The 27,226-nt window shown below is 42.4% G+C and overlaps 2 protein-coding genes across 6 annotated transcripts in view; one reads left to right on the plus strand and one right to left on the minus strand.

Moving 5' to 3' along the window:
- The first annotated feature begins 11,158 nt into the window (after positions 1-11,158).
- SPATA6L (spermatogenesis associated 6 like) overlaps positions 11,159-27,226 on the plus strand; it is a 44,329-nt gene continuing 28,261 nt past the window's right edge. Inside the window, exons 1-4 of one of the 3 annotated variants that reach the window (XM_047101380.1) lie at positions 11,159-11,197; positions 15,599-15,736; positions 18,856-18,904; positions 22,489-22,530. In XM_047101380.1, the coding sequence (XP_046957336.1) occupies positions 11,159-11,197; positions 15,599-15,736; positions 18,856-18,904; positions 22,489-22,530 (268 nt within the window). The remainder of the gene's footprint in view (positions 11,198-15,598; positions 15,737-18,855; positions 18,905-22,488; positions 22,531-27,226) is intronic. The other 2 variants (XM_047101389.1, XM_047101398.1) reach the window with 2 other exon arrangements.
- Positions 11,674-15,346, minus strand: PLPP6 (phospholipid phosphatase 6). 3 transcript variants are annotated; one of them, XM_047101429.1, is made up of 2 exons: positions 14,059-15,346; positions 11,674-12,185 (listed from the first exon to the last, which is right to left on the minus strand). In XM_047101429.1, exon 1 carries the CDS (start codon positions 15,278-15,280, stop codon positions 14,390-14,392), a length of 891 nt encoding a protein of 296 aa, XP_046957385.1. In that variant the 5' UTR covers positions 15,281-15,346; the 3' UTR covers positions 11,674-12,185; positions 14,059-14,389. The 3 variants fall into 3 exon arrangements, with proteins under 3 accessions (XP_046957385.1, XP_046957365.1, XP_046957375.1); XM_047101409.1 differs by having other exon boundaries at positions 11,674-13,659; XM_047101419.1 differs by having other exon boundaries at positions 13,480-15,346.

The following is a 27,226-nucleotide window of genomic DNA, read 5'->3' on the forward strand; positions in this document are numbered from 1 at the left end:
AGGAGTTTGGCGAAACTTGGCTGGGAGGAGGAGCGCGTCGACGATGAAGTAGCCGAGCAAGCGCGTTGATGAGGACGAATGCAGGTGATAGCGGACGAAGCCCTGTGTTGCTAAGTTATCTCATTTAGTCCTGAAGACGGGGAAACACACCCACGGGGCGCAAGGTCACACATTTGAAGGAGAGAAGCTATGATCACCCCGGGGGTCTAACTTCAAAGCGTGTAAGGCTAGCAACCGCACACTGCTGCCCTCCCTACCCGCGATTACAGGGACCCAAATAAAAACGAGACGCCATTTTTTCAATCTCCTAGATCCGCAGACTTTGAAGTTTGCCAGTACCGAGTGTTGGCAAGATGCGAGGAAATGCTTGTTCAAAGAGAATGTGATTTCTGTAACCTTTTTGGAGAGAGTAATTTGACAATGTCAGTGACTGAAGGGCTTTGAATCAGCAATTTCACTACCAGGGAACTCTCCCAACTGTTATTTTTGTACCAATATCCAATGATTTATCTATAAAGATGTTTATTGCAACATTCCGTGTGTGTGTGTGTGTGTGTGTGTGTGTGTGTGGCAAGAAAAAAAACAGGAAACAATCTAATTGCCCATCAATAGAGGAGCCTAAATAAATTATGGTATATTAATACAATGCAATATTATCAGTCTTTAAAACGTAGATATATACGTGCTGATACAGGAAATCTCCAAAATGTGATGAATTTAAAAAATTGCAGTATCATATATATATATATGTATATGTATATGTGTATATATATATATGTATGTATATATATTTGTGTGTATATCTACATCTACCTTTCAAGAGAAGGATCCAGTTTGTGTGCGTGTGTATAGAAAATTCCTGGAGGGTAGTGCTCGCTTTGGCAGCACATATACTAGAAAATTCCTGAAGGGTAAACAAGAATTGTTAATGGTGGATCAGGCTGGGGAGGAAAGTTTCTGAGTTTCTTCGCTTTTCATTTTTAGCATTCCTGTGTTAAGCTGTTTGAATGTTTTTCAGTGCGTATATACCTTAATAATTACAAATAAAAGTTGAGAAGCAGTGTGCCTAAACCTTTTGGGTTAGGGAAAGCCACAGGAGAAAACAGAAAGGGAGGAAGAAAGGGAAAACACTTTTTTTTTCTCTTTGTTTCCATGAAGGCACAAAGTGCTTTGAGCAGTGCCTGGGTTAAAGTAAGCTCAATACTGGTTTCCTCTTACCTGTCTCACTACTTCTCAGGCTCTTTGGCAGTCTCTTCCCCTTCTAAATGACCTCTAATTTTAAAGTTCTTCAATTTTTGGCCAGTGGGGAGGACCTTGTCTGTTCCCGTGGCTTTAAATAACATCTGTGTATTGACAACTCACTAATTGAAATTCAAGCCCTGACCTAACCTCAGTATTTCAGACTCATTTGTCTACTTGCTGACTTGACATCTCCCTTTGAATGTACATCTTAAATTTAATATTTCCCCCAAAACCTCTCTTGATTCCATTCCTTCCCCAAACTTCTTCCTATCTTCTCCATATCAATAAGCAGCACCACCACCAACTTCAAAAGAGGGTGGCTTTCATTCATCCCCTCTCTTTCACCTCCCATATCTGAACCAACAGCAAATCTTGTTATTTTTACCCTCAAACACATCTGGAATCTGTCTACTCTCCGGCTGTAATGCTTCCTCCCTAGCTCAGGACACCAGGATCCTTCCTCAGAATTACTACACGCTACTAGTACTCTAGTCTTTCATGCCTCTGTACCATTTTTGCTCCTTACAAATGTCTTCACACGGTTGCCGAAGAGATTTAAAAATACGTGTATATAAATCAGATCGTATCACACCCCCGCTCTATCATTTGAATGCTTTCAACCCCAGAAACAGAAACCCCAGCTAATGGAAACTTAAACCATAAGGAAAGTTATTTTCTCTTTAACGAAAAAGGATGAAGATGGGTGTTCTCAGGATTGGCTTAGCAGTTTGGCGATGTCATCAAGGACTCCAGTTCTTTCTATTCTTTCCACCATCCTAAGTCTGTTGACCCTCAACCCCAGGCCTGTCATGGTGGCAGGATGGCTGCCACAGCTCTGTATGTCACATCGAAACACGACAACAGCCAAAGCAGGAAGAGGGAGGAGGCAAACAGCTTTACTTACTTGTGGCTCTACTATGAGACATAAAAATGTTTCTCAGGAGTGCCTGGGTGGCTCAGTCGGTTAAGCGTCCGACTTCGGCTCAGGTCACGATCTCACGGTCTGTGAGTTCGAGCCGCGCGTCGGGCTCTGTACTGACAGCTCAGAGCCTGGAGCCGGCTTCAGATTCTGTGTCTCCCTCTCTCTCTGCCCCTCCCCTGCTCGTGCTGTGTCTCTCTGTGTCTCAAAAATAAATACAAACATTAAAATTAAAAAAATATATTTCTCAGAAGCTTCCAGTGACTTCCCCTTATAGCTCATTGTCCAGAACTGGTTAAATAAATGATGATTCATTCCCCAGGGCTAAATGCATTGCCACCCAAGCAAAACTGGTGCTCCAGTAGCAAGGAAGAGGGCTTATGACTATTAGGTAGCCACATTGTCTGCTATAACTTTGAGTTCCCATGTAATCTAATGCCAGCTACCTCTTCGGTGTCACTTCTTAACCCCCTCTGCCCCCCGCCCAGATCTCTCTTAGTATGTTCATTGGCCTCCTTTCAGTTTCTCAAACATATCCATCCCCTCCCTGACTCATGGCCCTTTACATTTGTTGCTCCCAGCACTGGGATATTTTTCTCTGGTACTTAAAAGTCCGGCTAGTGGTCATGCTTATTTTTTTAGATCGTAGATCAAATGTCATGCCCTTAGAGAGGCCGATCTGTCCACTGGGTCTAAATTAGGTTCTTATTCCCTCTCTAACCTATGACCTTCTCTTTCACCCCCAACTCCCAAATTCCTTCCTAGTATCTATCACCCTGTTATTATCTTAGGTTCACTTATTTATTATATTTCTTCTCCCACCAGAATATAAAGCCCACAAAGGCATAGATTGTTTCTTGTTCACCCTCGTACCTCCATTGTCCAGAACAGTACCCTAGCATACAGTAGGTATTCAATATATATGTGTTGATAGATGCATGAGGAATGAATGAATGGAAACAAGGATAAGAGGAAAGGTGTAGGACTAGATAAAGACAGAAGAGGGTGAAAAGGAATGAAAAGAGGTATATTTTGGTAGGAGAAGAAGGGGTGGATATAATGACATCATCTTAGCCATTGCTGACTTTGGGGCCTAAATCCCGTGCCCAGGTTCAGTGGATACATTTTACAAGTCTTGGAACTAAATCAAACTCTTTTCTACTTTCTTATATTGGATAATAAATATAATTCCTTGGAAACTGCTTTGGGTCATAATTAGCCTACTGCCCCCACGGACATAGAACTAGTCAGCTGAAAGTCAGAGGAGCAAATTACTTTTTCTTGAAAAGAAATTACTTTAAAACGGAAGGATATGGACTATGTAGTCCAGAATGCCCAACGGCAGTCCTTGTGGAAGAGTTTGTGTGGTATTAAATAAGTACTGAGCCTACAAAAGCCAGTGAATCAAAGTAGAAGCCAAAGAGTAACATATGAGTCTGACTCATAAACTCTAATAAAGTTTGTGAAATAGATCCCATGTGTGAGTCCAGATCCCAAATGACTTCAAGGTTGTTAAAAGCTGTGCAGTTGCAATTTAATTCCTTCCTTGAAACCTTTCCTGATACTCGGGGAAATTCTGGAGAAGTATGGGCACTTAAAGAAATACTCAAATTGCCAGCTCCCGTTTTGTATATTTACGCAAAGGCCGCTATTCTGGTAATACAGTGCTGCTTTTTTCTTTAAGTGGATTTCTCTCTGAATCATTTGGAAAGTATTATACACCTCGATGATTTTCTTATCTGCATTTGAGGGAAATGGATCCACCCTGTTATCTCTTTAAGTGTATGTAAGAGTTCTACTGTAGGGCATTTCATTGTGATGCCACTAAGAATCCTCTTGACGGGTTATTTTAGGACAGAAGGAAGCTCACATAAGGATGTGATTGCTTTTCTTATTTAAGTGTATATTAAATATTTTAAAATTATTATGAATATTTTTATACACAAAAATATAGAAGTATGATAACCACTATATATCCATCACCCAGATTAACAATTGTGAAGATTTTGCTACATTTGCTGTATCCATTCCTTTTTTTCATTTGCTGGAGTATTTGAAAATAAAATCTTAGACATCAGATCATTTTACTAGTACATACTTTATTAATTTTTTTAATATTTATTTTTGAGAGAGAGAGAGACAGAGCACAAGTGGGGGGAGGGGCAGAGAGAGGGAGGCACAGAATCTGAAACAGGCTCCAGGCTCTGAGCTGTCAGCACAGAGCCTGATACAGGGCTTGAACTCACGAACCACGAGATCATGACCTCAGCTGAAGTCCAACCCTTAACTGACTGAGCCAACCAGGCACCCCTGCTACGACATACTTTAATATGCATCTCTAAACAATGTTGATGTTTGCCTTACATAAACACAAAGATGTTACCATACCTGTCAAAATTAATTGCTTGGTATCATCCAATGCCCACACCATAATCAAATTTTCCTAATAGTCTCAAATATTCTCTTTAAGTTGGTTTGTTTGAATCAAGGCCCCAATGAAGGCCACGTATTACATTTGATTGTCAGATTTCTGGAGTATTTTTTAATCTAGAGCATTTCCCCTGACTCTTTCCCTTTTTTTCTTCTTCAATGTCATTGACTTGTTGTAGACTAATTGGATCAGTTGTCCTATAGAATGTCCTACGTTCCAGATATATCCACCATATTTCCTTTAATAAGTCAAGTTAGCTCTAGAGCAACACTGTTCAATAGAAGTTTCTGTGATGACGGAAATATCCTACCTGCCTTGTCCAATATAGTAGCCACTAGCCACATGTGGCTATTGGGCACTTTACATGTGACTAGTGTGAGTGAGGAACTGAATTTTAAGTTTTATTTAGTTTTAGTTAATTTAAACATAAATAGCTATATATGGCTATCTTATTAGTGCAGTTCTAGTGGCTTGATGAGATTCAACATCAACTTTCTTGGCATAGGGTGGTTTCTACAATCACATAGGGAGACATGATGTCACTTTCAGTGATGTTAAGATTAATTAGTGCATTCATTAACTTTTTAAAAAATATAAACTTCATCTTTGTGCAGTTGATGAGAAACGAGGAAAGGGCCCAGCACAGTTCATTGAGCTCTGTTACACATTCATAGTAAAAGTTAGAAAGATAAACTTTTCTCATCTGTATGTCAAACTGTAAGAAAACTAAATTGTTGACATTTCAGAGAAAGATTTTGGAGAAGGCAGATATAAAGCAATTATTTCTTGGGTCTCGAGATTGGGTCTGTGCTTTAAAAAAAAAAAAATGGGTGATTTGAAAATGCACCTTTGCTGAAATAATCCAGATTGTTTCATATACTTGGATGTTTTTTTTTTTCTTCTGCTTTTCAGGCATTTCTCACAAATGCTAATGAGCAACTCACTTTGGAAACTCAATCTGCTAGTGTTATTCACATTTGCTAATGAATAACTCACTGTATCAAAAGAATGTAGGCCTAACAGATGGATCTGAGTCCACATAAACTAATGGCCCAGAACAGGACTTCGGAAGTCTTTTTCACTTGTTATTGAATACAGCTGCCCTTGGAGAGACACTTGGCTCTAATAAGTGGGCATGAATGTCCTGGAGAGAAGAGCCCCCCTTTTCCTTACTTGCTGCTTTTGTCAGATAAGCCGGGTGGCCCTTCTTTTTGCTGTGCTAGGAACTGACGGCAGGTTGGAGGGCGGGACAGTAATTCTAAAACCTGGTTTGACTGACTCTATCCCTTCCAGATTGACTCAGAACAAACGACAGCCTGTCTTCCCAGAAAAATGCACACAGGCACATGAAGGAAAAGTCGCCTGTTATTCCAGGAGTTGTAGGACCCCTGAGACAGCCAGGGACTGCCAGCTAAGACATCCTGTACTGGAAGCTGAGGAGCAACCACGCTTGCATGGATGTTTCCATGGCAGGCGGTATATATGATACAGCCCAAAGAGCTGAAGAATCCAGTTCCGGGTCCTCCTAATTTAGCCACATTTAGTCTTTTTATTATTTTATGTTTTCTACCTGTTTTAATTTGTTTTCTTTTTGGATTAGATACTGCAAATACTGGGCAAAAATGTTCAAAAAATACCTAAGGATATTCAATGAGAAGGAAGTTCCTTTTCTCTCTCTCTCTCTCCTCTAGGTCCCCTCCCTAGAGACATCCACTATTAGGTGTTTCTAGCATATCCTTTTAGGAATATTCTAAGCCTGTATGTACATATCATATGCCCTGTCTCTTCCAAAAGGCAGCATACTCCACACATTTTTTGTTCAATGCTCTTTGCCCCCTTAGTCCTATATTTTCGAGAGGATTTATTGCTGACATGTGCATCTCAGATTCATACTTTTTCCATGCTGCATAATATTCCAACTTGAGGCTTAAGCATAACTGACTGAACCTGACCCTACTTAATGAACATTTAAGTGGTTTCCAGTATCTTTTTTTATTACTATTTTTTATTTTAGAGAGAGTATGAGTGGGGGAAAGGGGTACAGGGATCGAGAGAGACAGAGAGAGGCAGAGACAGAGACAGACAGAGAGAATCTTAAGCAGGCTTCATGCTCAGCATGAAGCCCCATTCAGTTGATCTCACGACCCTGGGATCATGCCCTGAGCTGAAATCAAGAGTTGGATGCTCAACTAATTGAGCCACCCAGGCACTCCCAGTATCTTTTTTTAAAAACTGTAAATAATGCTGCAGCATGTATTTTTGTGTATGTGTGGAAATATAACCATACACACCCATTCCTAGCAGTAGAATTGCTGAGTTGAATGAAAAATTTTGATAGACATTAACAAACTGCTCTCCAGAGAGGTTATACATGGTAGGCAGAATAATAGTCCCCAAAGATATCCACATCTTATTTCCTGGAACCTATGAATATGTTACTTTCCATGGCAAACGGGAATTAACATTACAGATGGAATTAAGGTTGCTAACCAAGATCTTAAAATAGGGAAATTATCAGGGCCCCTGGGTGGCTCAGTTGGTTGAGCATCTGGCCCTTGATTTTGGCTCAGGTCATGATCTCATGGTTTGTGGGATTGAGCTGTTCATCAGGCTCTGTGCTAACAGCATGGAGCCTACTTGGGATTCTCTCTCTCTCTCTCTCTCTCTCTCTCTCTCTCTCTCTCTCTCCCTCTGCCCCTCCCCTGCTCATGCTCTGTCTCTGTCTCAAAATAAATAAATAAACATGAAAAAAAAGATAGGAAAATTATTCTGGGTTATCTGGATGGGCCGAGAGTAATCACAAAGATCCCTAAAAGTGGAGGAGAGAACCAGAGAGATGGCAGTGTGAGAAGGATTAGCTCCAATTTGCTGGCTTTGAAGATGGAGGATGGGAGCTAGGAGCCAACGAATGCAGGTGACCCCAGAAGCTGGAAAACCAAGGAAACGAAAAAGGCAAGGAATGCAGCCCTGCTTTTTTAGCTTTGCTTTTAGCCCTGTGAGATCTGTGTTGGATTTCTGACCCACGAAACTAATAATAACAAATAATAAATTTGTCTTGTTTTAAGTCATTAAGTTTGCGGTTATTTGTTACAATAGCTATAAAGTAATGCATAATATATATTTACACTCCTACCAACATCCATAAGATTAGAGCCTTCTTTTTTTATACATAGTTCCCTTCTCCATATGAATATTCCTTTCTACATTATTTGAGGAATGTTTACGATTTAGTGTAAACGATTTAGATTCATGTGTTTAGTTAAATGGAAAATTCGCAACCATAATTGTCTGACTGTTACACCTTTGTTCTTTGCTAATTAACTCTTTGGAAATTTCCCATTTGGGACATGTGCCTGGTTTTTTTTTGTTTTTGTTTTTTTTTTGCAGTGGCCAGGATGTGAGCAGGATGTGCTGATGTGTTATTTCTGCAGTGCTGATATCACTGTTGACCAGCCTGCAGTGCAGAAACACTGTGGGAATAGAAGTTGTTCAGTGGGATTTGTTTTCTGCCACCAAGGTGGCAGTCTCGATGATGAACTACTCTGCAAGATGGGCCAAAGGCACTGTGTATGATAGAAACTTCTACATCTCCATGGTAGCTCAGGTGACCACGGTGGGGAAAATTAACAGAGTATAAATATTCCTTATCAACTCAGTTGGTAAGCCTCCACGGCAGAGTAGCAGAAGTAGCTAGCATAATAGAAGGGAGGAATCAATCTTTATTGAGAACCTGCAAAGTGCTAGCTTACAAAGGAGGCACTTGGGTGACTCAATCGGTTATGATCTCACAGTTCAACTTTGGTTCAGGACATGATCTCGCAGTTCATGAGTTCGAGCCCCAGGTCGGGTTCTGTACTGGCAGCTCAGAGCCAGGAGCCTGCTTCAGATTCTGTGTCTCCCTCTCTTTCTGCCCCTCCCCTGCTCTCACTGTACCTCCCCACCCATCCTGCTTTCAAAAATAAAGAAAAATTAAAAAAAAAAGTGCTAGCTACAAAGTGCCATTTAGTCTGCCCTGATGTGGTGTTGGTTCCCAAACTCAGAGCTTCCCTGGGTGATATCTGAAATTGGCTCCAAGTTGTGGAGGACAGTGAGAGACTGAAGGAAGAGGCAGGCCACTCAAGATGAGTAGGTGGCAGTTTTAATAAGCAAGGGAACTTACACAGGAGGCTTGTCTTAAGCGGCCACCAGATGAGTAGATATCTGCACCCACCCACCAGAAACTAGAAGTTTATTTAGAAGCTGGAACTGGATTCAGACACATTTACGATCCAGATGGTCTCAACAGCATTTTGCTCTCTCAAGGCCTGGGTTCTTGAAATAACTCCCACTGAGGGAATGGTGGATAGAATGGACATTCCAAGCACAGTGGAGGGGGGGGGGTGCAGAACTTCCAGTTGCCTTGGTCCCGCCTGTGGGTCAACCAGTGGTCACGTCCTCTTGATGACCTCCTCCAACAAGTGGGAACCCCCTTCCCCACGTACGTTGAACCCTACAGACTGCCTTGATCAGCTGTGCATTTAACATCGCTTCAAAGCTATTTATTGAGCATCTGCTAAGCTAGGTATTTCGAATACAAACTCTTAGCCAGGCAAAGTGCGTAGTTTATAGAGAAAAATAACAATCACAGGAACAAATGTGAAACTGCTATTGTGGCAGCTGCTACAAAGAGGAGATATATAAATATAAATATAAATATAAATATAAATATAAATATAAATATAAATATAAATATAAATATAAATATAGTGAGATTCCTCTTCATCAGGAGGCCTGGGTGAGATATGTAAATCTGCATACATGTTTTTATCCATACCTATATTGTATGCCACCCTAGGTCAAAGGCACAGATTATGTAAAGGAAAGGACCTGGAAACACTGCATAGCCAGGTAGAGGAAGATGAACAGAGAGAAAGAGTGGCCAGAGAGTTGAAGGGAAACCAGAAAAGGGCTGTATTCTAGGAGCCAAGCAAGGGGAGTCCGATTAAGACTGGTAAGAACACAGGATGGGGCAGTGTGTCTGTAGAAATCAATAAGATTTCTATGCCGCAGGGGCAGTGATGTGGTAGGGCACACCTGGATTCAAGTGTGGCTGTTTCCCTTTAGCCGTGTGACCTTGGGGAAAAGGCTGTTTGGCCTCAGATCCTGCATCTGTCAAACGGAGAATCTCTTCCTCCAAGAGTTAATGTGGAGATGAAATGAATTAGTGTATGCAATGTGCCTAGCACTTTGCACGTTCCCAAGAAAGATCTATTCCTCCCTTCCATTGTGTCCCTGTCCACTCATTTATTCATCTATTTATTTCATCTCACTTATTCATCTATCCATCTTATTTATTCATCTGTTTTGGTTGTTACTCTCCATGATGACTTAGCATTGGTGGTGGTAACTTACCTGTGGGGGTCAACACAGTTCATGTTCCTGTGTATCCCTGCTCTTGTCTGGGTGCCGGCACGCTGTCGTGAGTCAACAAATCAGTTCTCCGGATGTCGCAGGGGGCCAAGCACGCACCTGTGTTTCTCTCGGTATGCAGACAGACAGAGCAACAAAGATTGGATAAGGACATAATATACCTTCCTTCATCATACTGAGTCTTTCTGTTCCCGGGAAAGGAACTCCGGTTCCCAAAGAATGCCTAATTCTTGTCACAGAACACTTGGATTTCTGCAGTGGCATAAATCTCCAAAAGTTTAGTAATAAATGACTCATCACAATTTAAGATTTCTTTCCAGAGACAGCACTGGCCCTCCCAGATTTTTCAGATTGGCTAGAAGCAGTCACTCCCACCTCCTTTCCTGTCTTTTTGTCTGTTAAATACAGTGAATGGACAAAAAGCAATTTCCCCTACTGGTGAAAAACTTTTTCTCTGCCTGTCCCCTCTGATGGTTTTTACAGTGTGGCCCTGCCTTTGGCAACCATCGTAACTACCCACTGGGAGATAATGTAACTCCCTGCTTGCTCCCGGTTAAGTAAACGCCAGAAAAGAGAGACTGACAAATATTTCTACTGTGGCTAACGTGGAAACCAAACGTTTAAATCTCTTTCGGAATTATCCTTGTATTTCCAATAAGCAACATAGCAACGGGGGCCATAAAGAGAGGTGATGGAGAGGGTTGGGGGAAAGGAAACGGGAGCTCTTTCAGCAGCTCAGGATCCAGCCGCCAAGCCTGCACCTGCTGGGGCTCTCCCGCCCGCGCACAGCCTGGGAAGCCCACTTCGGGCGCGCGCCGCGTTCCCAGTGGGGCAGCCGGGGGCGCGCACGCCTGCGCAGAGCCTCGCTGGCGCGTTCCAGGTGGAAGGTTGCGAGTTTGAGCGTTCATGGCAACGCGACGCTTCCGCCTTCTGGAAGCCTTGGCTCCTGCTGGCGCAGTGTGAGACCCATCCCGGTGGGAGGGACCTGGGCTGGGGCGGAGGGCGGGGGGACGGATGGCGAGACCAGGGGATAAAGGGCCTGGGGAAGCTGCTGGGAACGTTTGCCCTAGGGATTGAGCTAAACCAAGAAAAATTGGCCCAGGGCTGAGCACAAAAGGATCTTTTCATTCCAGTGCTTTTCACCCACACAGGGGACCATGCCTCTGGAGGTGGTGGTGGAACTCCAGATCCGGGCGGTAAGAGAAGTCGACCGACCTCCACTCCTTGCCCCAAATCACACTCTCTGCCCAGGGTTCCTAAATGGTCTTGATCATTTTCACCACCTCCTACCCACCTCACCACACACATCATTGTCTTTGGGGACAGATCATACCTCTCAGTCCTTAAGATCCTCTACATTGGTCTTTCCTGATTTCTCAACTCTTAATTCAGCCCAACTCCTTCCAACTCCCCCCGCCCCAACGACTTGTTAGCTTTATCCTAAATTTTTCTGTTACTTTAAAATAATGGGGGCGCCTGGGTGGCTCAGTTGGTTGTGTCTGACTTTTGATTTCCACCGAGGTCATGATCCCAGGGTCATGGGATGGAGTCCCTCATAGGCTCTGTGCTCAGCGAGGAGCCTGCTTCAGATTCTCTTTCTCCCTCTACCCCTCTCCCCTACTGGAGTGCACTCTCTAAAATTAAAAAAAAAAAAATTAATTATAGCCTTGCATTAAGTCCAAGAAGAATTTTATTTTTTTCCAGGATAAAGATTTGTGAAAGAATTAAAAAAAAACAACAACACCCTCCTTTAAATAACAAGGGAAGAGTTTAATTCCATAAAGCCCAATGACTTCCTGATAATTTGCCACCTCTATGAACCAATTGAATATATTCTAAGGTATTTCCCCTAGAGATGGCTCTGGCTTGCTAATTCCAAAAGGGAAGTCAATCAACCAACACTTGTTTTCTAATTGTCCACTGAATCCTGCTCAAGTGAGGTGCTTGTGGCAGAGTGACTGCATTGTTCCTGTTTGGGATCAGGCATTTCTTTTACTTCAGCTTATATTTTCCAATCCTTCCATCTGTAGTTGGTGACAGACTGTCATACAGCTTTGCCTGTCAGCTGTAGGGGCGTCTCTACTGGCCGTGAGTACAAGCGAAATGCCGACGGGTTACGGCCGTGGAAGATCTGTCAGCCTCCGTACAAGTGACAAGTGCTGTGCTTTCATCAGACGTGCAGTTCTGAAAGATAAAAATTTCCTGGATTTGTCCCATTTTGCTAACAGCAAATAGGACCACACTCTATCAGTTGTGCTCCATCAAATGCCAACGCTCAAAATTCTGCAGCAAGAGGAAGGAATTCTTGAGGAGCTGAGTGATAAATCAGTCTTCCTGCTCATCAAGGCAAAGATTAAACCAGTTTGCATCTCGCTCCATTCAGACATTATTGGTTTATTTTATTTTAAGTTTTAAAAAGCATTCCTCAGTGCACGATTACAGTAAAATCAGTTTTCTAGTCTACAGTACTTAGTGCTTCAGAAACATCAGCTGAATTGATCTGTGCTTTAAAAGCCTGCAAAGTCAGGTCTGAACAACTAAGATGTGGGATTCCAGGGACCAGAAGAGAAGCCTAGTGTTGAGCCCCCAATATTCAGACTTGTGCACACTGCAAAGGCAATAAATGTCATTGCTTCCAACAATAGCTGGCCCGAATACTGCTGGATTAAAACAAAGATCTCTCTAAGGTTAAACAATTAAGCAGACCACTAGAGCTTTACAGTTGGGCTGATTTCAGCGAGAGAAGAGGTAGTCCATGTTGAAGATGTTGTGGGGATGCAAATGACTTTATTTTACTTTGAGGAGTTCCTCTTTCAGTGTGCCTCTCACGCTCAGGAAGTTCACACTTCCACCCAATCAGAACCTACTCGTCACGCTATTCTCCAGATTCTAGTGTTCACCTCTATGTGGCAGATCAAAGGCCATAATCCTTTCTCTTTATAAATGTCAAAATAATTCCTCATTCTCTGAAAACACCAGTTACACGGGTAATTTAAAGGTTCTCATTTTTCAGGGAGAACAGCATTTAAAGCACATCCCGTTTTGTGGTCTTTCCTGGTCAAAGAATAATGAGCAGAGTCCATCCTGCGTTTGGTGGTCTTTGGTCTTGTGATTTGGGGAGGCACCATGGATAAACCGATTTAAATGTAAAGGTCACCAGAAAGGGAAATTTAGGAGTTAGTTATACCTTGAGCCTGGTATAGCAGTGGGTTCCCCTGATGAGTTTCAAGTTGAATACTGTTACCTAAAGTGTGCTGTGCACAGGGAAATGGGATTCTGTACGAAAAACCGTAGTATACAGGGTCATCCCTGTGGTCCAAATGAGAAAGCTTATGCCCTTGCACTGCAAAGAATCAAGTCATTTTCCTATTTTATTACCTACGCAGAGAAGCATCATTCTTTACCAGTAGAGATAGTGGGCAGCACAGTCCCATCTCCTGCCATACTGGCCCACTGCCATCACATGTGGTAAGCTCACCCCCAGACTCTTAGTTCCTGACGTCCTCAATGGGTGTTTCTGCCCTCTGTCATGCCATGCTATTTGTTGTCAATGGAATCAAGCATTTGGTCATGGTCCCAGTCTTTCTCCACTGGCACTGTAGATATGCCCATATCTACATTAAGTGCTGCTTCTTCAAGGAAGTTCTTGGCTTGTTCTCTGAATGCAAAAAGATAACATGAGAGAGTACTGGGAGATCTATTTAAAGAATTTTTGAGAAGGTAGAGGGAAAGGAAAGAAAGATATATACTATAATCTCTCTTCTCGCTACCCAATCCACAAAGAGGGAAGAGACAATAAACAAAAAAAGCTTATCAAGAAAATCGGGATTAAGAAGACACTGTGGCAACAGATTTTCAGGGAATCAGCGAGAAAAACCCATGCCTTAGACTCTTAAACTACTGTCTACAATCTACCTCAGGAGAAGAACCAGGCTTAGTCGGTGGCTCATCTGCATGTACATTTACAGAATGCAGACCATGTTTTGCTTTTTTCCCCCAAGTTCACTTTACAGGCGATATGTTGACTTACAGGATAACTACAAAACACAAAATTTACCAATGTCAACTTTTAAAAAACAGCAGTATTATAATCACCCCAGCTTGTTTTCTTTGCAGTTGTTCTGGAGATACAAACAGTTGTTGAATAAATATGTTATAGAGAGGGTTTTTTTTGTTTTGTTTTGTTTTTGCTTTCCATAATATGGCTGTGGTCCAATGGCCAGCACATTCTCCAGCCTAACAAGCCATCAAGATGGAATGACACCTGAAATTTCAAAGGAAGCCTGAAATGTCCTTAGAGGGCCGAGCAGGAGTGCGGCTGGTTTTTGTCAGCATGGTCGCATGTGGAAACCTTCAGATCTCCTGTTGCCATGATGAATGAGATGGTGTCATTGTTGGTTCCACAGTAGGAAGAGGACCGGGGCATTGTGCGGTGAAAGCCAGCAATAGTCCACGATGCTGTACTGCGTGTAGCCCAGAAAAAAGCCAAAAGCCACGTCGGTGACATTGTGCCGCCCCAGCATGACCCTGGAGAGGCCCAAGATGAAGGCCCATAGTACCACAAGCACCCTCAGCGGAATGGCCAGCACCAAGTGGTTCAGGATGAACCGGGACACCAGGGCGGCCCTGGTGGCGTGGCCCGAGGGGAAGGAGTATTTGTCTACCGAGAGGGTGACAAACATGTCCATCTGGTTGTGGGCCGGGCGGCGCCTGCGGACCAGCCCCTTGATCAGGGCCACCAGCAGCAGGTCCAACAACAGGGCAAAAAGCAGGTTCATGAGCACCTCGCGCCCGGCCCAGCTGTCGCTCCTGGATAGGCAGTAGAGGGTCCCCAGCAGCCAGGGGATGCCGTGGCCCGAGATCTCCAGCAGCTTCATAAGGGGCCGCATGCTACCCCAGGACGAGCTCTCCCCGGCGCACACTCCCAGCTTCTTGGACAGCCACAGGTCGATGGCCAGCAGGGAGCGCAGGGCGATGCCCAGGAACGACGGGTTCAGGTCCATGCGGTCCTCCTCGGGGAGCGGGGCCGGGGGCGCCTGCGAGGGGCCCGCCCCGGCCAGGGGGAAGGAGCCGCGGCGGTGCACCGGGCTCTCGGACGCGCGGAGCCGGGTGCAGGTGGGGTCCAAGCCCGGCGCGCGGCTGCTGAGCAGGGACTGGAACTCGAACCTGCCGCCGCCGCCGCCGCCGCCGCCGTGGGCCGGGCTGCCGGGGCCGCCGCTGCTGCTCGAGGCGGAGGCGGCCAGCGGGCGTGCGTCCACGTTCCTGCGGGGGCTCGGCATCGCGGCGGGGGGCCCGGACCCCAGGACCCGACCGGCCTAGCGAGCGGCTCCCGGCCCTGCAGCCTCTTCCGCTTCCGCATTGCCATCCCCGCGGGGGCGGGGAGAAGGGCCGGCGAGAGGACGATTGTGACACCTGGCGGAGACGTGGGAGGAGACTGGCGTTTCCACTTGGGGAAGGGGGGGACGGGGCAAGGAAGGTGGAGGTGTGGGAGATGGCGGGGCGGCGAGTTCCACCGCGTCCGTGGGAGCCTAGGGAACGCAGCTCCACTTCAAACACGAAACAAACCAAGCTCTGTTCTCTACTCTCTTGTTTTTAAGATTTCTTGTCCAGGAGTGTTCCTTCCCGACAAGCAAGATGTGTACCTTGGGGTGTACCTCCTGAATCAGTACCTGGAGACAGACTGCTTTCCCTCTGTGTTCCCTATTATGATCCAGCACAGCATGAGGTTTGAAAAGGTGATCTTGGGGCGCCTGGGTGGCGCAGTCGGTTAAGCGTCCGACTTCAGCCAGGTCACGATCTCGCGGTCCGTGAGTTCGAGCCCCGCGTCAGGCTCTGGGCTGATGGCTCAGAGCCTGGAGCCTGTTTCCGATTCTGTGTCTCCCTCTCTCTCTGCCCCTCCCCCGTTCATGCTCTGTCTCTCTCTGTCCCAAAAATAAATAAACGTTGAAAAAAAAATTAAAAAAAAAAAAAAAGAAAAGGTGATCTTGACTTTCTCATTGCTAAACGGAGAAATGTAGATGTTGCTGTCTGAAGATCCTCTAATGGTTCTTCAAAAGAACGCGGTTCTTAAAAAGTTACTTGGTACAGTTTCTTTAAAAAATGACTTGAAGCGGCCTCAGCACACCGTAGTTGGAGGAATAGCTTTTACATTGTAGGTCTGAGCCAAGTGCTGTCAACCTAGTGCTAAATACCCTGGTGGATGTTTTCTATTCTTGGAACTCCCATGGCATTTTTCTAACTGGAGCAGAGAGCTTTTTCTCAAAGTTCCTGGAGGTGTTAGAGGCAGTTGCGTTACATTCATGACAGGGATTATCAGTAAATTATGGACCTTAGAAACAAACTGGTAGACTCAGAGAAATAATGAAAAAAAAAAAAAAAACAACTAGATACAAATTAGTAAAACCCTGTACCTGAAATCCTGTAACAAAACAAGCCTCTTCAGATTTACTGAGTATTCTTAGGCCATACCTGGTTTATTTAGCTACAGTGATAAAGACTAGGTTTCATTCCTACGAATAGGAACATGATATTAATAGAACATTTATCAACCTGCTACCCGCTTCAATTTAGAATATGAAGTTCATTACGATGACTCATTGGCGGTCCTTTGAAGTTTTTGTTTTGGAATTTGGAGGTGATATCAGTTTTAACCTTGATGAGTCTAATGATTTCCCTTCAAAATGATATCACCGAGCTGCTTCTTTGGGAGAGGGGACAAATCCGGGAAGGGCTCCAGGGTGGAGCCTATCACTTTTATCTTCAATTTTGTTTTAATGTTTATTTATTTATTTATTTTCAACGTTTTTATTTATTCTTGGGACAGAGAGAGACAGAGCATGAACGGGGGAGGGGCAGAGAGAGAGGGAGACACAGAATCGGAAACAGGCTCCAGGCTCCGAGCCATCAGCCCAGAGCCCGACGCGGGGCTCGAACTCACGGACTGCGAGATCGTGACCTGGCTGAAGTCGGACGCTTAACCGACTGCGCCACCCAGGCGCCCCTAACGTTTATTTATTTTTGAGACAGAGACAGAGCATGAATGGGGGGAGGGTCAGAGAGAGAGGGAGACACAGAATCGGAAGCATGGAGCCTATCACTTTTAAAGGACTGGATGGTGCTGCCCAGAAAATGACATGTTTTGAACTGAGAATGGGCGATGAGATGAGGGTTGGTTTTCCAACAGGCTAGGGCTGTAGATAATATGTTTGTACATTACAGCTTGTTTATTTAAACAGAGTCTACCAAACTGGTTAGATAAGAGAGGAGAAGAATAAATGGCTATTACCTTGGGGCATACAGTCAGAATCGAAAGCAACCTACTTCTACTAGATATTAGTAGTGGTAGGAAGTGAGTGGTGAAAATCCAGTCTATGTTTTCCCCTAAGAATTTCCGTCTTAATTTATCAAGTTTGCTTCTGTAGAAGACTTTAGAAATCTTTTTATAAGAAACCCAAGGGTGCAAAGTCAAAGAAGCACGGAATGATAATTCTGTAAATGAACTTGGAGGTCATCAAGTCCAACATCCCTGATGTGTAGAAAAGGAAGGAGAGACTCACACATACTCTAGATGCCCCTCCTGCTCTCTTGCAAAACTGTGCATTTAAGGTTGCTGGTCAAACATGTATCATGGGCCATTTTTCTTTTTATAAAATGTGGTTATTTAAAAATCTGAAATACTACCCTCATGTGTGAGCGGTTTGGGTTCATATTCCAGCTTTCTCCATTCAGCTCTAGTGTTCTTGGATTTGTTCTATTCTCCAGCTGCAAATGCGTGCAGCAAGTATCAAAATCATTTTCTCGTCTCTGGACCTTCTGTGTAACCCAGAATTGAACGTCCTAAAACAATTGGATAAATAAACTGTTCATAACGAACGTATGAGACATTGTGTTTGAACAGTTCATGTTGATCATTTACTCCCCAGGGTCATACTTGAGAAAATCCTTAAACATGGATGAAATGAAGGGATGCCATTACTGAAATATTTTAGGGGGAAAAAAAAACCCTCACCCACATTTGCCCTGATACATCTAGGTCAGGAAGGCAAAAACGGATTGCAGGGGATAGCCTCCACTTTTGTAGTTAAAGCAGACCTAGCTTTAGATCAAGAGCAGATTTTAACCATGCTTACGTTTAAATACCATTTAGATCAGAACATTAATGCCTGAAACCAACCTCTGGTGAAAACTTTGGTTTCATGCAGGCTTCCAGAGTTTAGGGAGACGGGCGTGGTGTGCTTTCAATTTCAGTCCTGTCCCAGACCCTTTTTAGCTCAAGGACAAAATAAGCACATTTGGCGTTGGCTAGGCAGATATCACAACGTTTGTCTTGTGCTTCATGATATACTTTAAACTTATGAGGCTCTCCCTCTCTCTAGTTATTTTGTTCTGTAGGAGGGTGCGTAGGTTTTCTTTTGTGTTGCACATAGAATTTGTACTGAGGTTCCTGTTTAGCACAACCAATTGTTAGAGTCGTTTATTCAGTTAACATCACTTAATGAGTGTCCGTGGTATGCAGAATGTTTTTCTAGGTACTCAAGCAAGACTCTTTGAGGTTGATGCCAGATGTGCTTTTAGCAACAAACTGTAAGACTAGGTCAAGTTGATGACATTTTGAGCATGGGGTAGAGTCAGCTAACTCAGATTTTCCTTGTACTTGGTTTTGTGTTTATTCTCATTCTATAGTCATTTGTTGAACTTTTAGCCACATACATGTTAAAGATACTCCTGTTGAATTTTAAAATACTGTATGGCTGGAATTGACATGTGTTAATTGTTTGGAAAGATAAAACCTACAGTTTCTATAAGCATATATTAATCTTTGAAAATTTATTTTCACCCTTTTTTTTTCCTGCAGGTATTTGAAAATGCAATAGATCCTGGGGCTGTAGCAGAAATTTTAGAAAGTAAGTGCTCTTAAAACAAAGCAGAACAACTATTGGGTGTATGTAATTGTGTGTGCAGATATAAAATTCTGTATTCTAATTCTGTATTGTGATATTTCCATTTTGATCCATACTTATATTCAAGATTCTGTGTCAAATTTGAATCATGGTTTTGATTCTATTACAAACCCTTTTCTAGATAGAGATGGGATTTATTTGATGGTACACTTCTGTTTGTTTATATATTATAATTAAATGGTTTTTGTATCTTCATACAGTATGTAACCATCATAATTTTTAAAAATTAATTAATTAATTAGTATTTAAATTTACATCTAAGCTCGTTAGCATATAGTGCAACAATGATTTCAGGAATAGATTCCTTAGTGCCCCTAACCCATTTAGCCCATCACCCCCCCACAACCCCTCCAGCAACCCTCTGTTTGTTCTCCATATTTAAGAGTTTCTAACGTTTTGTCCCCCTCCCTGTTTTTATAATATTTTTGCTTCCATTCCCTTATGTTCGTCTGTTTTGTATCTTAAAGTACTCATATGATATTTGTCTTTCTCTGACTGATTTCACTTAGCATCATACCCTCCAGTTCCATCCACATGGTTGCAAATGCAAGATTTCATTCTTTTTGATCCACTCATCCATCAATGGACATTTGGGCTATTTCCATACTTTGGCTATTGTCGATAGCGCTGCTATAAACACAGGGGTGCATGTGCCCCTTTGAAACAGCATCCCTGTATCCCTTGGATAAATACCTCGTAGTGCAATTGCTGGGTCGTAGGGTAGTTCTATTTTTAAGTTTTTGAGTAAACTCCATATTCTTTTCCAGAGTGGCTGCACCAGTTTGCAACCATCACCATAATTAATTTTAGGGTATTTTTATCACCATAGAAAGAAAACCTAAACCCACTCTTCCTTATCACTCCTAGCCCTAGGGCACTGCTAACCAATATTTCTGTCTCTATAGATTTGCTTATGCTGGATATTTCATATAAATGGAGTTATATAATATGTGGTCCTTTGTGACTGGCTTCTTTCACTTAGCATGTTTTCAAGACTCACCTTTGCTACAGCATGTGTCAGTATTTCATTTCTTTCTGGGGCGAAGTAGTGTTCCGTGGTATGGATGTGCCACATTTTGTTTATTCATTTAGTGGTTGAGGGACATTTGGGTTTTCTTCATGTTTGGGCTATCATGAATAACGTTGCTGTGAATATTTGTCTACAGGTGTTTTTGTGGACATGTGTTTCCATTTGTCTTGGGTCTATACCTCAGAGTGGAAGTGTTGGGTCGTATGGTAATTCTTTTTAATTTTTGGAGAAACTTCACCAAAGCAACTGTATCATTTTACATTCCACCAGCAATGCGTGAGGGATCCATTTCTCCACATCCTGGTCAACACTTGTTACTTGTCCTCTTGATCGGTGGCCATTCTTGTGGGTCTGAGTGAAATCTCATTGTGGTTTTGATGATTTTGAGCATTTCTTCATGTGCTTACTGGCTGTTTGTATATGTTATTTGGAGAAATGTGTGTTCAGAGCTTTTGCTTATATTTTAATGGGGTTATTTGACTTTTTATTATTGAGTTGTAATATATTATGAACTTGTAATGTATTGAATTCTTTGTATATTATAGATGCAAGTCCCATAGCAGATGTATGATAGACACTTTCTTCCATTCTTTGGATTATCTTTTCATTTTCTTGATGGTGTTCTTTGAAACACAAAAATTTTTAATTTTGATGAATTCTGTTTTATTCGTTTTTCTTTTTTTACTTGAGCTTTTGATGTCGTAACTAAGAAACCATTACCTAATTTAAGTCACAAAGATTTATGTCTGTGTTTTCTTCTGAGAGTTTATAGTTTTAGCTCATTTAAGCCTATGACACATATTAAGTTTATTTTTGTAAATAGCATGAGGTAGGGGTCCAGCTTCATTCTTTTGCATCTGGGTATCCAGTTGTCCTGGTCTCATTTGTTGATAAGAGTATTTTCCCCCCATTGAATAGTCCGGATGCATCTGTTGAAAATCAATTGACTGTAAATATGAGGGTTTTTTTTGTATTCTCAATAGTATTCTGTGGATCCATATATCTATCATTATGCCTGTAACACACAGTCTTGATAATTGTAACTTTGTGAGTAAGGTTTGAAATCAGGAAATGTGAGTCCTCCACCTTAGTTCTTCATTCCAAGGCAGTTTTTGCTATTTGGATTCTCTTGTATTTCCATATGAATTTTAGGATCAGCTTGTCTGTTTCTGCAAAGGAGACAACTAGGATGTTGATAGGGGTTGCCTTGAACCTGTAGATCAATTTGAGGAATGTTTCCATCTGAACAATATGAAGTCTTCCAGTCCATGAACATGGGATATAGTGAGAACTCACTGAACGTAAGGGATTTAGAGCCTGAGACAAATGGAGGGCTTAACATTTCCATTGTCCTACTCGAAAAACCTAAAATTACAAACTGTCTTAACTGTCAGTTTCTTGGCATTTAAAATTCTGTCCTCATACATCCACATGCTTTTCGTAAGTCTGCAGAGGGAGAATTTTACTTTTCTTGTATACAGACTTCTAGCAGTTTTGAGATATAATTGACATATCACATTATGTAAGTGTAAGGTATACAACATGAGGATTTGATACACTTAGATATTGCAAAATGATTACCACAGCATGAGCTAACACACTCATCCCATCATGTAACTGCCATCTCTTTCTTGTGGTGAGAACATTTAAGACCTACCCTCTTAGCAACTTTCAAATATATAATATGGATTAGTAACTAAAATCGTCTATGATTGCCACCATTATTGTCTATTTTAAAATGTATTCACTTCTGGGGCGCCTGGGTGGCGCAGTCGGTTAAGCGTCCGACTTCAGCCAGGTCACGATCTCGCGGTCCGGGAGTTCGAGCCCCGCGTCGGGCTCTGGGCTGATGGCTCAGAGCCTGGAGCCTGTTTCCGATTCTGTGTCTCCCTCTCTCTCTGCCCCTCCCCCGTTCATGCTCTGTCTCTCTCTGTCCCAAAAATAAATAAACGTTGAAAAAAAAATGTATTCACTTCTATAATTTGGGGGAATTATCTTTATTGATTTTTTATTGTTATGCCATTTATGTTTAAGTTACTTTCAGATTTGAATTTTACTCTTGTCCTTATAGATTTTGTACATGGGCTCACTATTTGTAAATATACTTTGGGCTCAGGAAGTATAAAAAATGTTATATTTTATGTTTCATTTATATTGTCAGAGAGCATACTGTTTTAAGCAAGATAAACTTGTATAGGTTGATGGGCAAGAGTTGGATTTTGAATTTTTAAAATGAGATTCTGATTTTTATGTCAGTGATTTATGGATACGTTTTTAAGACAAAATATTACATCCGTGTCATCAATACTTCTTAGGGCACAAAATGTTATTTTTATAACTTAGTTACTCCCACTCTATGCCCTTGGATTATTGGGTCCAGAAATACCTGAATCCTTGTTGATATGGCATTATTATTATTATTATTATTATAAATGGAATGTTATGGCAGTTTTGAACTTAGCAATTATGAAAAACTCTCTCATTTTTTCTATTTTAGGCTTCCTAACCAGGTTTGAATTAATACAGCTAGTATCTCCAGGTAATGTGCCCATAAATGCATTTCTAAATCAGTTTATTTTAATTTTGAAGGGATTTTGGCACGACAGAATGGGGACTGGCATTTACAAGTTGTGCTTTCTAGAACACTCACTTTCCCCTCGACCAGTCTGTTGAATTTTACCAATTCTCACAGAAGTAACTTTATGGGTCTGGTGGCAGTAAGCATAACTTAAAGGCGCTTTGGCTTTCCATTTTTTCATGACTTTAATTCTCACCAAATAAGAACAGCTTGGCTCAGTTTTTTTCAAGTTTTTGCCTTCGGCTTTGTTGGCGAACCCAAAACTATCTTCTGTGTTAGATGCCAGAACAGGGTTGGTAAACTGTAGGCCGGTCCAGCCTGCAGTTTGTTTTGTGTGACTCGTGAGCTAAATTTCTATTTTTTTTTTTAAACTGACATTCATATACTGGATATTTAATTCCTATACTATAAACCTCTCCATTGCAAGTGTACAACTCAGTTGTTTAAGCATCTTCACAAATGTCTGCAACCATCACCACCATCTTTTTCCAGAACCTTTTTATTATCTGGGGAAAAAAACCCAAACCAAACCACTGTAGTCCTTAATAGTCACCCTTTATTCCCTCTTCCCAACAGCCCTGGCCACCACTAGTCTACTTTTTCGATGGCTGTGCCTCTTCTGGACATTTAGTGTAAATGGAACAGACAATATGTAGCCTTTGGTGTCTGGCTTCTTCCATGTGGCGTGTTTTCAAGATTCACCCAGGGTGTAGCCTGTTATCGTTACTTTGTTCCTTGTCCGGATGCATAATGTGCTTTTATACGGATACGCCTGGTTTGTTTACCCGTTGGTTGGTTGGTCGATGGACGGACGTTTGAGTTGTTTCAACTTTTTGCATATCATGAATGACACTGCTATCAACATTCACGTACAAGTTGTTGTGTGAGTACATGTTTTCAATTCTCTTGGGTTCATACCTAGGAGTAGAGTTTCTGTATCGTCTGGTACCTCCACGTTTAACTTTTTAAGGAACTGCCAAACTGTCTTCCATTCTGGCCGTTTTGAAGGGTTGGAAAAAAATTTTAAAACATGCGTATTTCGTGATGTGAAAATTATATAAAATTATATAAAATCCACATTTCATCGTCCATAAAGTTTTATTGGAACACGGCCATGCTTCATTTATTGTCTGTGGCTGACTTTGTTTATGCTGGAGTTGAGTAGTTATGACCGCGTGGCTTGCAAAGCCTAAAATATTTACTCTCTGACCCTTTTACGGAAGCAGTTCTTGCCAGAATCATGGGACTTTAGGAGGAAACCATTCTGTGGTGCCTCTGCTTCCTGTGTGTCTCGAATGGCAGGGCACCTGAGCTAAACTTCTGCATGGTGGCATCAGTTCTCTTACGTAGTTTCTCAATGTGGCTGGTTACCTGTGATTTTAGTCGTGTGTGTGTGTGTGTGTGTGTGTGTGTGTGTGTGAGAGAGAGAGAGAGAGAGAGACAGAGGGAGGGAGAGAGAGGGAGAGAGAGATAATATTTAAAACTCAGGGGGCACCTGGATGGCTCAGTCGGTTAAGTGTCTGACTACAGCTCAGGTCATGATCTCACGGTTCATGAGTTCGAGCCCCGCGTCAGGCTCCGTGCTGACAGCTTGGTGCCTGGAGCCTGCTTTGGATTCTGTGTCTCCCTCTCTCTTTGCCCCTCCTTCCCTTGTTCACTCTCTCTCTCTCTCAAAAAGAAATAAACATTAAAACTCAGAAACATTTAGAATTCTTTTTTGATTTTTGCTGTTACTGGTTTTTGCCTTTTCTCTTCCCAAGATGCAAATAGCTTTATGGTTTTTAGTTGCTGCAAAAAGCATTCCCAAATGATGAGAAAACCTCTATTTATAATTTGGTGAACATGTTTCTTGATATTTGTCTGTGGACAGAACACCTAGATATGGAATTTCTACATAATAGTGTCACATACATTTTCTTCTCTTATTGGCTTCCCCCCCCGCCATCAAATATCACTGTTGTGTTGTCATTTCTAAAAGCCTAGAGGTACCTCATTCTTTTTAATGGTAATAAAGAATTCCATTAATTTACTTATGTGTCCTTAAAAGTCTCTGAACAGTAGGGACATAATATTTGGGGTTTTTTGACTGTACGTTGTTGTCTGTAGTTTGTCTTTTTTCAATAGCTATGTGTTTTTCCAGAATATTCTAATTATCCTTAAATTGATATTGTTGAACATGTAGGTTTTCCTTGTCTTTCACATATTTATAAAAATTATCTTTTTCTCCGGGATCCTGGATGGCTTAGTCAGTTAAGCCTCTGACTTCGGCTCAGGTCGCGATCTCATGGTTTGTGAGTTCGAACCCCACATTGGGCTCTCTGTTATCAGCGCAGAGCCTGCTTCGGATCCTCTGTCCCCCTCTCTTTTTGTTCCTCCCCTGATTGTACTCATTCTCTCTCAAAAGTAAAAATAAAAGGTTAATTTTTTCTCTTGGTATATTTGTAAGGAATAGAGTGACGGTGGTCCCCCCATGTCTGGGGTTTTGCTTCCTGTAGTTTCGGTTACCCGCCATAACCATGGTCTGCAAGCAGATGATCCTCCTTCTGATGTCGTCAGAAGGTCAGAAGTAGCCTAACACTGAATCGTGACTACTCGGTCACTCACCTTGTGCCATTTCATCACGTAGGCAGTTTTTCAAATCCAAATCACATTATCACAAGAAGGGTGAGTACAGGACAATAAGATGTTTTGCAAGAGCCACCTGGGTGGCTCAGTCGGTGACGTGTCCGACTTCAGCTCAAGTCATGATCTCACGGTTTTTGAGTTCGAGCCCCACATCGGGCTCCGGGCTGACGGCTCAGAGCCCACTTTGGATCCTCTGTCCTCCTTACTCTCTCTCTCTCCCCCTGCACTCTTTCTCCCAAATAAACATTTAAAAAAAGATATTTCGCCAGAGATTACAGTGTGTTGTTCTGATTATTCTATTTTATTACTAGTTATTGTTGTGAATCTCTAACTATGCCTAACTTATACATTCAACTTTATCATAGGTATGTATGTATAGGAAAAAACGTAGTGTGTGTAGGATTCAATACTGTCTGCTGTGGGGGCCTTGGTATGTAATTCCCCATGGATAAGCGGGGACTCGACTAAACCATCCATCCATATCTGTAACCTGGAAGTAAACCGATCGCCAGCAAGCTTCCATTATTACTGTGTTCAGCAGTGTGTATATAGCAGGTCCATTGCCCATATCCTAGCTAATGCTGGATATTAACGTTTGAATTAATCATGTTTGCAAAGTATATAATAATTTCTTTAAAGTATATTGTACTATATTTTCTGGCCTCTTCTTTTTTGCAGACGTGATTTGTGACAACCTCAAATTTAAAATTTACTTCTTAAAAAATTTCCATTTTCCCATGATTTGTTTTCTTTCTTTTCCTCTGTACAACGTGACTTTCAGTGCCCCGTGGTTACTTGTGGAGTGATGTCTGGATGTTAACGTTGCATTTGGTATAACTTCCTGATATTTTTACCAAAGTTTTTAGTAAGTTATGCTTACTGTGTATGGATTCCCCGTTTTGTTGTATGTTCTGATACGTTACTGTTTGAATTTTTCTTCTTTTAAAAAGACTTTTTTTTAGGGGCACCTGGGTGGCGCAGTCGGTTAAGCGTCCGACTTCAGCCAGGTCACGATCTCGCGGTCCGTGAGTTCGAGCCCCGCGTCGGGCTCTGGGCTGATGGCTCGGAGCCTGGAGCCTGTTTCCGATTCTGTGTCTCCCTCTCTCTCTCTGCCTCTCCCCCGTTCATGCTCTGTCTCTCTCTGTCCCAAGAAAAATAAATAAACGTTGAAAAAAAAATTTAAAAAAAAAAAGACTTTTTTTTAATGTTTATTTTTGAAGGAGAGAGAGACAGAGTGTGAGTGGGGGCCGGGGGGAGGCAGAGAGAGAGGGAGACACAGAATCGGAAGCAGGCTCCAGGCTCCGAGCTGTCAGCACAGAGCCCGACGCGGGGCTCGAACAAACCCACGAACTGCGAGGTCATGACCTGAGCTGCAGTCGGACGCTCAACCGACTGAGCCACCCAGGCGCCCCTTTCTCTTCTTCTTAAGAAAGCATGAGGGAAGGAGAGTGAGCCTGGCAGATTCCTGAGCTAAAGCAGAGGTGGCTGTGGAGGTTTTTAAGAGGATCACAGTTGTGCCTGGTGTGGCCCTGCCTGTGGCGGGTCAAGGCCCCAAGCGATGGAGGGGACCCAGAAATCTGTAGCTCTTCTGCCTCTTGGCTCACTGGCAGAGGAGGCCCCGAAACAGAGAAGTACCCCACTCCCTGTGGATTTAAGGACGGGTACCCTCGTATGTGTTAGGGCTTTCTTAGGTAGACAGAAGAGAAGGAAGGCCAGTGGTGCCTCTTCCTGGCTTTCCAGAAATTCTTACTGAATATTTTTCAGCCTAAAAGTGACAGGCTAAAATCAGGGCATTGAATTTTTTTCCACGTTTTTTTTTTCTTCCTTATTTGACCTAGTTTTATGTTCAAACATATATCAATGCTAACTGGCAAGTTATACTTCAGTATGTTAATAAAATAGAAGCAGACTCATTTTGGTCTTATTTAATTCTACACGAATTAAAAACAAAAATAACCCAATACCTACATACTCTCCCTGCAAAAATTAAACTAACACAAAGTTATATAAAATAAAAAGTCAAAAGCCACAT

Source organism: Lynx rufus, unplaced genomic scaffold (assembly GCF_022079265.1).
Source record: "Lynx rufus isolate CCGP_SWC_20201006 ecotype Redwood Valley unplaced genomic scaffold, mLynRuf1.p SCAF_10, whole genome shotgun sequence".
Taxonomy (NCBI): Eukaryota; Metazoa; Chordata; class Mammalia; order Carnivora; family Felidae; genus Lynx; species Lynx rufus.

Coding starts and splice junctions, on each gene's coding strand:
- PLPP6 (XM_047101429.1), bottom strand. CDS start 15,280: ATGCCGAGCCCCCGCAGGAACGTGGACGCACGCCCGCTGGCCGCCTCC.